The sequence below is a fragment of the Centropristis striata genome, chromosome 13 (assembly GCF_030273125.1).
Source record: "Centropristis striata isolate RG_2023a ecotype Rhode Island chromosome 13, C.striata_1.0, whole genome shotgun sequence".
Taxonomy (NCBI): domain Eukaryota; kingdom Metazoa; phylum Chordata; class Actinopteri; order Perciformes; family Serranidae; genus Centropristis; species Centropristis striata.
This window is the reverse complement of record NC_081529.1, coordinates 29,300,330-29,313,575: the sequence shown is the minus strand read 5'-3', so window position 1 is coordinate 29,313,575 and position 13,246 is coordinate 29,300,330. Positions and strand designations below refer to the sequence as shown.

At 40.0% G+C, this 13,246-nt stretch overlaps 3 protein-coding genes across 3 annotated transcripts; 1 reads left to right on the top strand and 2 right to left on the bottom strand.

The window, feature by feature from the left end:
* Positions 1 to 85: 85 nt before the first annotated feature.
* LOC131983632 (proton channel OTOP2-like) lies at positions 86 to 4,896 on the bottom strand. Its single transcript, XM_059348394.1, has 7 exons — positions 4,646 to 4,896; positions 3,299 to 3,699; positions 3,088 to 3,224; positions 2,943 to 3,001; positions 2,751 to 2,875; positions 1,326 to 2,131; positions 86 to 332 (listed from the first exon to the last, which is right to left on the bottom strand). Exons 1-7 carry the CDS (start codon positions 4,696 to 4,698, stop codon positions 162 to 164), a joined length of 1,752 nt encoding a protein of 583 aa, XP_059204377.1. The 5' UTR covers positions 4,699 to 4,896; the 3' UTR covers positions 86 to 161.
* A 1,489-nt stretch (positions 4,897 to 6,385) lies between these two features.
* amn (amnion associated transmembrane protein) lies at positions 6,386 to 8,073 on the top strand. Its single transcript, XM_059348360.1, has one exon. The coding sequence runs from the start codon at positions 6,522 to 6,524 to the stop codon at positions 7,935 to 7,937; it is 1,416 nt and encodes a 471-aa protein (XP_059204343.1). The 5' UTR covers positions 6,386 to 6,521; the 3' UTR covers positions 7,938 to 8,073.
* LOC131983602 (tripartite motif-containing protein 16-like) lies at positions 7,851 to 13,089 on the bottom strand. Its single transcript, XM_059348359.1, has 6 exons — positions 12,666 to 13,089; positions 11,970 to 12,065; positions 11,641 to 11,874; positions 11,219 to 11,387; positions 9,013 to 9,087; positions 7,851 to 8,904 (listed from the first exon to the last, which is right to left on the bottom strand). The coding sequence occupies exons 1-6, from the start codon at positions 13,077 to 13,079 to the stop codon at positions 8,372 to 8,374; spliced, it is 1,521 nt and encodes a 506-aa protein (XP_059204342.1). The 5' UTR covers positions 13,080 to 13,089; the 3' UTR covers positions 7,851 to 8,371.
* Between the last annotated feature and the right edge of the window lie 157 nt (positions 13,090 to 13,246).

Sequence of the window (13,246 nt, the reverse complement as noted above, 5' to 3'; positions counted from 1 at the left end):
TTTTGTAATGTTCAACTGTTCTTTCAGTCCATTTATTTAAAAAAAAATGAAATGAACATTTATAGTCACAACCACACAAATAAAATTTTCTTTTAGTTTAAAATTTATTAGACAAGTTAAAATAAGATAAAATTTCTTTCTATGCTCTAAAATAATTCCATCTAAGAGATTAAGTAGACCTCAAACAGACTAGCGACAGAGTGCATTCGGTAGAAGATTCCAAAAGGAAGTCCGATATTTACAATCGCCGCCCACATTGTGAACTTGTAGAATTTTATCTCAGTAGTATGCTCGAACTGGGGGCGAGCACCGAAGGCAGGCATGATCCAAAGCTGTCAACAGAGAGGGAGTAAATAAGTGTTTTAACAAATACAGGTACATCTAAAAAAAAAAAAAATAGAATATTGTGAAAAGTTCAATATTTTTTGTCAATTATTTCAGAAAGGGTAAGATTCATTACACAGAGCGAAATATTTCAAGCCTGTATTTCTTTTAATTTTGATGATTATAGCTTACAGATCATTAAAACACAAAACTCAGTGTCTCAGAAAATTAGAATATTACATAAGATCAACAAAGAAAAAGGATATCTAAAAACAAATGCCAGGTTTCTGAAAAGTATGTTCATTTCTATACACTCAATACTTGGCTGGGCTCCTTTTGAATCATGAATTACTGCATTAATACTTGGTGGCATGGAGGAGATCAGCCTACAGCACCATGTTGCTTTTATAGCAGCCTTCAGCTCATCTGGTGTCTCTCACCTTCCTCTTGACAACAGCCCATAGACTCCTATGGGGTTCAGGTCAGCCAAGTAGGTTTACCAGTCCAGCCCAGTAACACCATGGTCATTGAACCACTTTTTGGTACCTTTGCCAGTGTGGGCAGGTGCCAAGTCCTGCTGGAAAATGAAATCAGCATCTCCATGAAGACTCTAAAATGTCCTGCTAGATGGCTGCTATGTTGACTGTGGACTTCAGAAAACACAGTGGACCAACAGCAGCAGAGGACATGGCCCCAAACCACCACTGACCCAGGACTCACATATTGAACTTTTCCACAATATCCTAATTTTCTGAGACACTGAGTTTTGTGTTTTCATTAACTCTAAACCAGAATCATCAAAATTACAAGAAAAACTTGAAATATTTCACTCTATGTGTAATGAATCTATATAATACGAGAGTTTCACTTTCTGAAATGATTGACAAAAAATATTGAACTTTTTTAATTATATTCAAATTTTTTGAGATGTACCTGTAAATACATTGATTTTTGGTTTGTTGCAATGATGGTAAAGACAATAAGCATAAAATACAACTTACAATGATGTTAGCCAGCAGCAGAAAGGCACAGACTTCCTTCAGTGCTCTTCTCTTCCAACTTGCCTTATCAAGGCTTGATGTCAGGATGTAGCTGGACTTATTGCTCTCCACAACCATTTCCATCTCTTGGTGTTCCTGGAGGATGTGAGCGTTCGTGTGCAGAGCCGCTTCCTGCATCACGTGGAAAGGCTCCCGATGGAGGCCTTCGATGATGAAGTAGTTCTGCAGACCGAGCTGGAGCACCGTCAGCACTGCCCAGGACAGGTTGAGGGCGTTCAGGTACCCTCTGGCTCCCGTCGCCACCGTGGCCACGATGCTGAAATAGCTGATGATGAACTGCCCCAGCGAGGCTCCCACCAGCAGCCCCACATCCAGGCTGCGGGTGGGGTTTTTCTCCGACACGTGCTCCCTGTGGTCCAGCCTGTAGACGATGCAACCGATCACAGTGGAGAGGCTCATCATGCTCACTATCACTATATTCATAATGAAATGAACCAGCAGGGCTATGTCTTTCCTCTTCTCATCCTCTGTTAGAATATCTACCTTGTACAATATGAATGTTACAAGTCCCGTCAGCACCAAAAGTATTCCTGTTACAGGACCAACACACACTTCCTTTGGACGAAACTTAACGCTGTGGTGGCTGTGGTCCTCCACGAGGCGACCAACATTTTTCCACATGACGTAGGCCATCGCTGACGCAAAGAGGCTGTATTCTATGTTGAAGGGGTACAGGTAGTAGAAGGCTCCTTTGAAGGTGTCGCATGCCGAGTGACTGCATTTGCACTTCACACCACCGTAGCTGGCTGAAATGGAAAGATTTCAGTTATTTTTCTTAAATTTAGCCTATGAAAACTGCAGTGTGTCTCATGTTGCTCTTGTAGAATTGAAATAGAAATGTACAATTAAAAAAAAAAAAAGTCAGAGATGTGGACTTGCGTCATTGTGTTTTGATGACTCACAACTTCACAGAAAATAAATGACTTGACTCGGACTTTGAGGAAGTCAAGATTCGACTTGACACATGATTTAATTGAATTCTTTGTCTGTGTCATGTTTCAGTTTAAATATTTCACATGGTTATGTTAGCCAGATACAATATTTTCTTTGCATTAAGCTGCATGGTGATTGTCAGTTGAATAATTATGTTTTATATTGTGACCTGATTTGACATAACCTGTAGTTTGACATTCTCAAGACAAAATGACTTAAACCTGCTTGGACTGATTGGACTAAATGACTTGAGTCTCAGGCCTGTCATGTGCAAGCTAGGAGATCTCAGCCTCTGCTGCTTTCATTTTGCTCACTCTGTATTTGCTGTCTCTCATGAGTCCCCCATTCGTGTGGAAATGCAATGCTAAGTCAATGAGTACCCCTTAAACGACTCGTGCATCTTAAGAATAAAAAAAAACATCTTTTAAATACCTCTGTACATCTTGTGTGAGATATTGACATATTGATCAGGAATCTCAGTCAGGTGAATGGATTCCTCAGTCACGGCTGCCATCCACAGAACCAGATTAGTTGAAAGCGTAAGAGTAAGTCCGCACCTGAAAGAGTGGAAACATAAGTGTCCTGCAAGATTAAAGTTAGATTTTAGTGAAGAAACCAAGTTACCGTGTAAAATTTGTGTGTAGCTGCACACAGTCCTTGGCATGAACCCACAGGAAGTATGTCTAAAACAAACAGGCTTTGTTAAGCTTTTCAAATTCATCCACAGTGCAAGTAAGACAGCATGTTTTTGCTCTTAAAATGCAACAACCTGGACAAACAGAAATACAGCTTGCACGACAGGAAAGGCAACTTTAACAGCAGAATCACAGTGAAGGTAGCCCACATAGGTGGCAATCTTGAAGATATCCATGAGGAGACTGAGAAGCCCGAAAAGCAGGAGTCCAGCTGAAATATAAACAATAGCTGATTAAACCTTGAAATTACATTTAAAACAAAGAAACAAAGTGAAAAATACTTACCCCGGAGCCACACAGGCCCTGCATGGCTATCTTTGAACAAAATTGCCTGATCCTTTCGAGAGGTGCAGGCTGTGTAAAACAGCATCCACAGCATTGTGAGGAGGAGGAGGATGATGAGGAAGATTTGCCTGTGCACGACAGTAATGGCCACGCTGTTGAAGGCGCTGCCGCTGACCAGAGCGGCGCCCAGGATCAGGATGTTGATGCAGATGATGCCAGACAGGAGCCATCCACCACCATGGTGGGCCCTCTCCATCACCACCTCCATATGGTGGGCTCCCTCTCTAACATCCTCCGCAGAGGGAGTGGAAGAAGAACTGGGCAAGTGTTGGATGTTGTCCATGTGTTCTGCTGTCTCAATGTTGGATGGATGGGCTTCTATAACATCATTTGGGGTTTTTCTACAAAAGGAGTCATGTAGAAAGTGTCTCAGAAAAACAGTAAAAATTTCAAACCGCACAAAAATAAATCTGAACATATGTATGTGTAGCACAAATAAATCAAATTTTTATGATGATTTTATGTATATACATGCATATTTTATTTTTTACAGGCAGTCTATTTTATTTATTTTTATTTTATTATATTTTTTATTCCATTTTATCTTATTGTATTTTATTGTCTACTTATCTTTTTTTGGTTGGGGCTTGGCAAGGCTAAATTGAAATAATTTCATTGTTCCCCAATGCTCCACTGTAAAAAATAATCTGTTCAATTTACGGAAAATACCGGCAGCTGTGGTTGCCAGAACTTCACCGTAAAAAAATACAGTGAGTGGGTTTTTTTTTTTTACTTAAATGTAAATATCAGCAAAAACTGTAATTTAGACTGAATATTCCTGTTATTTTTAGGGTAATCATTAGGGTCATTCATTCACACATCATGGTATTTCTCCATAAATTTTGCATGAAAATGTAATTTTTACAGCAAAACTGTGTTTCTTCCAGTTTATGACAGGAAAAAAAGTAAGTTTTGTGCTATTCTTTAATTTAAGGTAATTTAAGTGTCTAATATGGTGATCTACAATTTTTAATTTTACGCCCTATTTCTGATGTATTTGACATTAAAACACTTTGTTTTTACTGTTATTTCCACAAACATTTTTACAGTGTTGTAAAAGCTAAATCAGATCATGACTCTACTCGAAATATCACAAATACAAAAAACAAGGGGCTTGAAAGTATTTTTTTCAGATAGAAAAAGGGGGCCCAGTAGAAAACCTTTGGGAACCACTGGATTAATGTTTGACCCAAGACCCACTGACCCCAGACCGCATACTCTGCACGCATTTTTTTTTTTTAAGTGACGCTTAAACGCACGAGTGAAAATACAAAGCCAGGCATTTACCTCGAGAAAAGTTTGCTGCCGGTCTGAAACATCTGTTGAGCTACAGTTCTCATGATGTCCTTCCGATTGTAAAGCCACAGAAATGTCAGAGGCACGTATAAGGCTTGGACCTGTCTATATCATGTCAAACATGAGGTGTTTAAACTAAGGAAACTGCACAGAAAACAAGGGAACTGAAAATGACCGCCGCCCCTATCACGAAGTGCAGTAAATGAAGAAAAACAGGTGTAATTAGTTTGACCTGATTAGTTATTCTCGCGCTTCGCCCCGCACCCACAATGATCCTCCGACAATTATCAGTTCCGACCGCCTGGCAGCTCATTTCGTTGTTATTCCATGTAAATTACATAATTGGCATATTTCTAATGGCATCCAACTGTGGCACAGGAGATATACTGCCTGCGGGGACATTCAGGCTCAATGAGGGTCTGTGTGTTTTTATTTTTCCATGCATAATCCTGGTACCTGTAGCCTCACAGAGAGCATCAGGATCACTGAGTTATGACTAAAACCCTGCTCCTGCTGACTCAGGCATTTGAAAAACCAAGACATGATTTTCAAGTACAACAAAGCAGTTTGCTTCCTGGTTTTATGATGGTGTTAAAAAAAAACAATTGTAAAAGCAATATATTCATAAAAATATAAATTTGTATGATGAAGTGATGGTTTAATATTGAATTTAATATTGGATTAAGTTTATGTGGATTTTATATTGACTTTTATAGATTAAAGGGACAGTTAACCCAAAAATTATTATTTTTCGACTACCTATTTTGCTATTTATGAATTTATAGCTGCATCTCAATAAATTAGAATATCATATAGAAGTTTATTTATGTCAGTAATTCAATTAAAAAAGCGGAAATAACACATTATATAGATCCATTACACACAGAATGAAACATTTCATACCATAAATTATTTAATTTCTTTTAATTAGATTATGGCTTAGATTTAATGAAGACCTAAAATTCAGTGTCTCAAAAATGTATATTACAAAAGACCAACTTCATAAAGTATGTTGAATATGAAAATGTTGTCCTCTAAAAGTATGTCCATCTATATGACTCAATACTTGGTTGGGGCTATTTGACTTGAACTACTGCAAATTGACTTTTCCATCATATTCTAATTTATTGAGTGCTGGATATATTGTCCATAGAAGTGTCTGACTTCTATATAATATATAAAGGAACTATATGGCACCCTGCCTGTGGTGCTCAACATGCCAAAAATAAAACAAATACATTAAAAACTCAACAGCAATGTCTTGCTACCATGGTTTTACTTTGCAGGAAAGAGTCTTCAACCAAATCAATCTAGATTGATAGACAGCATGACAGATTAGAGATTTTAAAAAAATAGTATTTTGGGGTGAACTGTACCTTTTAGAGCTTAACTACTTACAGTAGCTTCCTTTAAATGCATCTGCATATCTCTGTACAAAACTTGAAATAATACTTTGAGATTTGAATTGCTCATTTAATAGCATTCCTCATTTATTGAACAGTTCCAGTGAAAACCTCATAAAATTTTCCAGTCAGACTTCAAAATAAACAAAAGGTGCTCAGATGACTGTCCAGAAGTTTAAAAGGAAGTAGAAGAAAATAGGAGAAAAGACATAAGAATGCCCACATCTGGATATCCACTCATGAAAAACTCATGTTTCTTCATAAGTGTTCCAAGATATTCTAAAAGAAAAAGGGAGGGGGGGATCTGTGTAAAATGTAAATCTTTTACAGGTCAGCTGTTTGAGCAGGTTGCTGTAGTTCAGACTCATCAACTTCACTGGCGAGCTGTGTGCACTCATGTGTTAGTCACACGGTTAGAAACAAAGGTCACCAAATGTTCTCTCAGTCCGTCACAAACATCCAGGATGCTGAAAACACCAGACGTGTTGCTTCTCTTCCTCTGTGTTGTCGGGGCAGCGGATGCCCTGCACAAACAGTGGATTCCCGACACCAACTATGAAAATAAGACCAACTGGGACAAAGATGCTGTTCCATGTGGCAACGACAGAGTTCAGTTTCTAGCCCAGAGGAAAGTGTCTGTGTTCGTGGAGACCACGCATGCCGTGCAGGAGATGAGGCTGCCAGTCGAGGGAGAGTTCATCCTGAATTCAGGAGCTGGATTTTATGTCGTGAGCGGACAAGATCCGGGCTGTGGAGCGGGTGTCACGACCCAGTTTAAAGATTCAGAGTCCCTTAAGTGGTTTAACCCAGCTCTGTGGCAGGCAGCTGCAACTCTGGATGACTTGCAGCGTGGAAACTTCTTATTCTCAGTTCACGAGGAGAGCGTCCCTTGCCGGTATGACGATGTGGTTTTTCGAGCCCGCTCCTCTTTCAGGGTGGACACCAGCTCCAGTCAGTCAAGCATTCCTGTCAAATCTGTGTCTGTGCTGGGGAAGAAGTTTGACAGCAGCTCTGAGTTCTCCCAGTATCTCAGCTCACGCTCAGGCCGGCTTCAGTTTCATGGATCCTCTGCCGTCACCGTTGGAAACCAAGAGTGTGGGGATCCTTCTGGCTGCGACTGTGGAAATTCTGCAAACCACGAGAAGATCTGTAGCACCGTTACATGTTCCTCTCTGAGCTGTAAGAAGCCCCTCCGCCCTGCAGGACACTGCTGTGATGTTTGTGGTGCCATTCTCACCATCCATTATGCTGCTAGTTTCAACCTGCAGAGTTACAGGCAGCGAATCCATCACCTATTCCTCACCCTGCCACTGTACACGTCTATTCAGCTGGGCATGTCTAAAGTCTTCAAGTCACAGCGGTTGATGGGGGTCATCCCTTTTGGTACCACACCTGAGATCCAGGTGGTTATCATGGACGGAGAGAAGGGAACACAGGCAGAGAGTCTGGCCTGGGACATACTGAACGATGCCCGCTCTCAAGGCTCCAACCTGGGGATCACTAAGGCTGAGTTTCAAGCCTCCTCTGGAAACGGCAGTGATCAGAGTGGAGTCAGTGCGGGGTTGGTGGTCGGAGTTGTGTTTGGTGTTTTGATTATGCTCACACTCATCACCGCCTTGATCGTCCTGGTTCGTAAGGGCTTTGTTCATATGCCGTTATCACTGCCGTCTAGCTTCAGGAGAAGAACAAGCACTGTTGGAGAGCTCGGTGGGCCTCTCGACCACGGCTTTGCTAATCCCATTTTTGACAAGCCCGACATGCTGCATAATATTCCTGGTGTGAATACATTTGAATCAAATAATTCAATCTCCCTGACTCAGACAGGTGTGCACTTTGTAAATCCAGTTTATGACGAGAAAGAAACTGATTTTAGCGCCTGAAGTTGACCTCAGGGAACTTTTAAGCGTGTTAATGATTTCCAAAGTAAATTTGTATTATCTTGATGATTTTACAGACCTTTCATAAATCCTCATATAGCTTTTTAATGGTTCTGAATGTGCACTCGTAAGACAAATAAAAGATTGTTGACAGCCAATTGTGTGCTTTTTTCCTCATTCATATCACATTCAAGAGCAGGCAAGCTGCAATAAAGCTGCAATAAATTCCTAACACTCCTTCTGCTGCAAATGTTCATGTTGTCCAGTTACCACTAGATGGTAGTAAATTTAACCTTCAATGACACGTATGTGAAAATATCCTTCACATATACCACCTTATCTTTAAATACCTTGTTATGTAAGCTAAATAAACATTCATAAAGCACCTTTTTTTCGCGTTTACAAGCTCACGGTGAAGACACATGATCATTGTTGCATCATTTCGCCACCAGAGAGACTACATTGTCCTTCTTTGACAGCCAGGCTGTAACATATAAGGGCTCTATGAAATCAGCTGAGTACTTGTGGAGCAACTTCATAGGACTGGTTACATCATAAAAAGACACAAAGCCTTGGTGAAAGTCAACATACAAGCCAATTCTTGTGATATCAGTGACAGTCAAAGGTGTCTCCACTCCAGCGTGCCACGCAAAGAACCCTCGGCTGTTCCTTCCCATGCACCAGGAGAAGTCGTTCCCATTGATGCAGCTGGTGCTTTGCTCTCCCTTACGATCGATGCTCTTGTACGTGACTCCTACATGTGCACCCTCCCCACTCAGCTCCGCTTCAATATAGTGTCTCCCCTGGTAAAGGCTGTCTGAGGTCATCGCCTGACGCCAGTATTCGAAGCGAGCAGGGTGCTCTGGGTAGCTGTGCTGCCAGGGGCTGGTGTTGGTCAGCTTTCTGTTGTCTTCTGTTACACGCAGGAAATGATGGGTGGTGTCTGGGTCAAAGGCCATATTCCTTGTGTCTATAATACAAGGGAAATAGATTTTTTTAATAATTCACAAGCAAAATGAAAAAGGATGATTTGATAGACAGAAAACACAGAAAGTGATATATTGAAAAGTGTATTTACATTTCAAAAAGTCCTCTCGTGTCTCAGGATCAGGCAGAGATGAATGATGAGAGTCTTCCATCTGGGACTTAGTGCCTATTTTAACACATTGAAGAGAGGATATTCAGTATTTTGGTAAGACATGAAGATTGATACAATAAACAGAGAGGTTTTTTGGTAACACTTTATATTAAGGTCCTTGTAATAACCATTAATTAACAAGTAATAAGGCCCTTGTAAGTCCTTACAAGATGCTTATTAACATTATTGTGTGTTTATAAGCTTATATAAGTGTTAATAATGGCATTACAAAAACCCATGACCCACCCATTATGTCTTTGCCATGCCTTTATTAATCTTATTTTGTTTGCTTATTGAAGTTAAAATATACTTTATTGCTCATCTATTATAAGTTAACTATAAGTTAACTATGCTTTTTGCAACTACCGGACCTAAAGCGAGAACAATGCCTTATTACTTGTTAATTAATGGTTATTAAGGACCTTATTATAAAGCGTTACCGTTTTTTTTTTGTGCAAAGCAAAGACAGACTGAACTCGAAAGGCACTTGGATAGTGCAGACCTACGAGCACAATGGTGCATTATCATGCTCCTGTGATGCTTCCATTTCCTGAGTTGAGATGTTGTATTTGTATTTTATTTTATTGGAACAACACATAGCTTTCTCCAGTATTTCGGTGACAATGACAACTAAGGAAACAGATCGCGGGAGCCATGAAATATGACCGGGAACTTTTTTTAATTTTTTTTTTAACTGACAGCACATGAATGCAGCCTTGTGAAATGTCATGGGTTCCTTCTTGGCCCATGTTAGACTTTTCCGCCAAGTTTCATAAAGATTGGGCCTGTAGTGTTTCCTTAATCCTGCAGACAAACTGACAACTTGCACCAAACATATAACCTCCTTGTCTGAGGTAGGAGTCTACAGCCACGTAGTAGATGTTCATGACATAAATGTACGCCTCATGGTGGTGCTACAGGAAATTTCATGGGTTCAACAAAATCAATGGGACCACCAATAGACAGACATATACAGGTACATCTGAAAAAATAGAATATCATGAAAAAGTTTTGATAAGCCAAGTTGGAAGAGAAGAGTACTGACTATTGTTACCATCATTGTAACAAACCAAAAATCAATGTGTTTACAGGTACATCTCAAAAAATTAGAATATCATGAAAAAGTTCAATATTTTTTGTCAATCATTTCAAAAAGTGAAACTCATCCATTATATAGATTCATTACACATAGAGTGAAATATTTCATGCCTGTTTTTCTTGTAATTTTGATGATTTTGGCTTAGAGATAATGAAAACACAAAACTCAGTGTCTCAGAAAATTAGAATACTGTGAAGAAGTTCAATATGTGAGTCCTGGGTCAGTGGTGGTTTGGGTCCATGTCCTCTGCTGCTGTTGGTCCACTGTGTTTTCTGAAGTCCACAGTCAACATAGCAGCCATCTAGCAGGACATTTTAGAGTCTTCATGCTTCCACAAGCTCTTTGGAGATGCTGCTTTCATTTTCCAGCAGGACTTGGCACCTGCCCACACTGGCAAAGGTACCAAAAGCTGCTTCAATGACCATGGTGTTACTGGGCTGGACTGGCCAGCAGACTGGGCTGACCTCAACCCCATAGGAGTCTATGGGCTGTTGTCAAGAGGAAGGTGAGAGACACCAGATGAGCTGAAGGCTGCTATAAAACAACATGGTGCTGTAGGCTGATCTCCTCCATGCCACCAAGTATTAATGGAGTAATCCATGCAAAAGGAGCCCAACCAAGTATTGAGTGTATAGAAATGAAGATATTTTTCAGGAGCCTGACATTTGTGTTTAAATATCCTTTTTTCTTTTTATTGATCTTATGTAATATTCTAATTTTCTGAGATGCTGAGTGTTGGCTTTTCATTATCTCTAAGCCAGAATCATCAAAACGACAAGAAATACAGGCTTGAAATATTTCACTCTATGTGTAATTAATCTATATAATATAAGAGTTTCACTTTCTGAAATGATTGACAAAAAATATTGAACTTTTTCCTGATATTCTAATTGTTTGAGATGGACCTGTATAGATAGGCATTTCCATCCCTAGAACCATGCTGCTAACATGGACAAAAAAGTACACATAAGTCTGAGGGCATTTTCTCTATCACAAGCAAAAACTGTAAGATAAAGTATACAGTCTGATATACTGTTAACTCACCACTTTTACCAATACATTTCAGTTTTTCCTTGTAGGAGGACAGAATCAGGTCACACAGCTCCTGTGTAGCATCAGTCACTACTTGGACATAAGAGGTTAGATGTTCCATGCGATTGATGTGCGGACAAGGCAGACACACATCTGCCACGCCTTTTTTCCACTCTGAGTACTCCTGGAACACGCAAAACAAAAGTTACATGTATTATGACTTAAAATGAAGCTGTTAAATAACTACAGTCGCTACTTTTTCTCTGATCCAGAACTTTTCTCCGTGAATGAAGAGAGATGTCTCTGTGGATACTGTCAACACCCTGGCATCCAAAATAAACTCTTTGTCTCAGAGAACATCCTGTGCTAATCCCAGATCATATGAGACACGACACCTATATATTATTATTTTAAGCATTTCACATTTAACTTTGTACCTGCAGGAAGTCAACATCAGACTTGCTCTTGGATAGTTTGTTCATTTGAGCCGAAGTTTTCATCAGCTCTGTTCTCCTCTGCTCCAGATGTGCCTGGATGCCCTCTGCCTGTCTGAGGGCCTGTTTCTGCTCCCCCTCCAGCACCTCCACCGCTCCTTTTCTGGCCTCTTCTACAGCTGTCTGAAGTCTGGCAAACTGCTGTTCGACAATAACACAAACCTCCTGCACTGAAGACTGAAGGCCCAGAGGGGAAAGAGAAAACTAACATAATTAAACCAGTATTGTGCATTACATAATGTACAAACTATGGGATATTTCTGTGTACATACCTTAATGATGCCATTGTTGCCTTGTAGCTTTTCAACTGCTTTTTCAGCCGCTGAGGCACTCCGAGTGATCTCCTCTTGTTTCTTCTGCAGCTCAGTCTACAGCAAGGTTATAATAGTTTTGGATTTTTCATTAGTTTTAGTTTTAATTTTTTTGTCATTTTTTGTTTTTAAATTCAGTTAATTTTAATTAGTTTTCAGAGTGAGTTTGCTAGTTTTAATTAGTTTTTATTTTTTGGAAAATGCTTAGTTTTAGTTTCGTTTTTATTAGTTTTCGTGTTAGTTTTAGTTTTTTTGTAATGGGGTATTTGTTGGGTTTTGAGATTCAGAAAGGTCACGATAAATTTTGCTTTTATTTCCTTTGTCTCATCCATCTCAGCCCCAATAAGTTTATTAAGTCATAAAACCAGATAGATGAAATATATTTCATATCAACCAAAAAGGTTTACATATGAAAAAAGTTGACAAAGACAAAAACTAAGGATATTTTCACTATAATTTTAGTTAGTTTTGTAACCACACAATACAGTTTCAGTTAGTTATCGTTTTTTTTAATTTCAGTTAATGAAAATGTTTTTTCAATTCTATTTTTTTTCATTAACTATAATAACCTTGGTCTACAGCACCATCATAACATAACTGCAGCAAGTTCTGCAAAGATACAAACTATTACTGACAAAAAAAAAGTGTTATTAAGACCTCAATCTGTGTGCGTGCCTCCCCCACAGATGCAGTGGTGTGCCCCTCGTGCTCCTGGCTCTCACAGTCCAGACACACACAGCAGCCGTCCAGGAGACAGAAGCGATCCAGAGGGAGCTGATGAACCTCACAAGTCCGGCACTCGATGTCGTGGAGGGGATCCACCAGCCGGTGGTTTTGAAATTTAGCGTTCTCCAGATGGGGTCTGAGATGGACCTCGCAGTATGACACCAGACAGGTCAGGCAGGATTTGAGAGCCCTGCTGGGGCTGTCCATGCAGGAGTCACATAAAACATCTTGTGGAAGCAGCGTGTCAGGCGTCTCAGCGGCAGGATCCCCTGGTTCCTCCTGCACATCTGTATTGTGTTGACTCTCGTTCAAGTTCTCCTCATTATTACCGCTAAGTTCTGCCATGTTTACGAGCTTTTCCCCCAGTCACCTTAAATATGATGTGGTTGAGCTTCAGGCCTAAAATCTTCAACCGGTTTTTCCTGTCTTTTCTGAGATCCAAAGACCCTCAGAGTGCATACGGAAAGAATTGAAAAACCACGCCTTAACTATTTCGTACGCAGCCAGCTGCT

Coding starts and splice junctions, on each gene's coding strand:
- amn (XM_059348360.1), top strand. CDS start 6,522: ATGCTGAAAACACCAGACGTGTTGCTTCTCTTCCTCTGTGTTGTCGGG.
- LOC131983632 (XM_059348394.1), bottom strand. CDS start 4,698: ATGAGAACTGTAGCTCAACAGATGTTTCAGACCGGCAGCAAACTTTTC. Junction 3,002..3,087: donor CTGTATTTCTGTTTGTCCAG/GTTGTTGCATTT, acceptor TGTTTGTTTTAG/ACATACTTCCTGTGGGTTCA. Junction 2,876..2,942: donor CTACACACAAATTTTACACG/GTAACTTGGTTT, acceptor CCACTCTTTCAG/GTGCGGACTTACTCTTACGC.
- LOC131983602 (XM_059348359.1), bottom strand. CDS start 13,079: ATGGCAGAACTTAGCGGTAATAATGAGGAGAACTTGAACGAGAGTCAA. Junction 12,066..12,665: donor AGGCACGCACACAGATTGAG/GTCTTAATAACA, acceptor ACCTTGCTGTAG/ACTGAGCTGCAGAAGAAACA. Junction 11,388..11,640: donor CTGATGTTGACTTCCTGCAG/GTACAAAGTTAA, acceptor TGCGTGTTCCAG/GAGTACTCAGAGTGGAAAAA.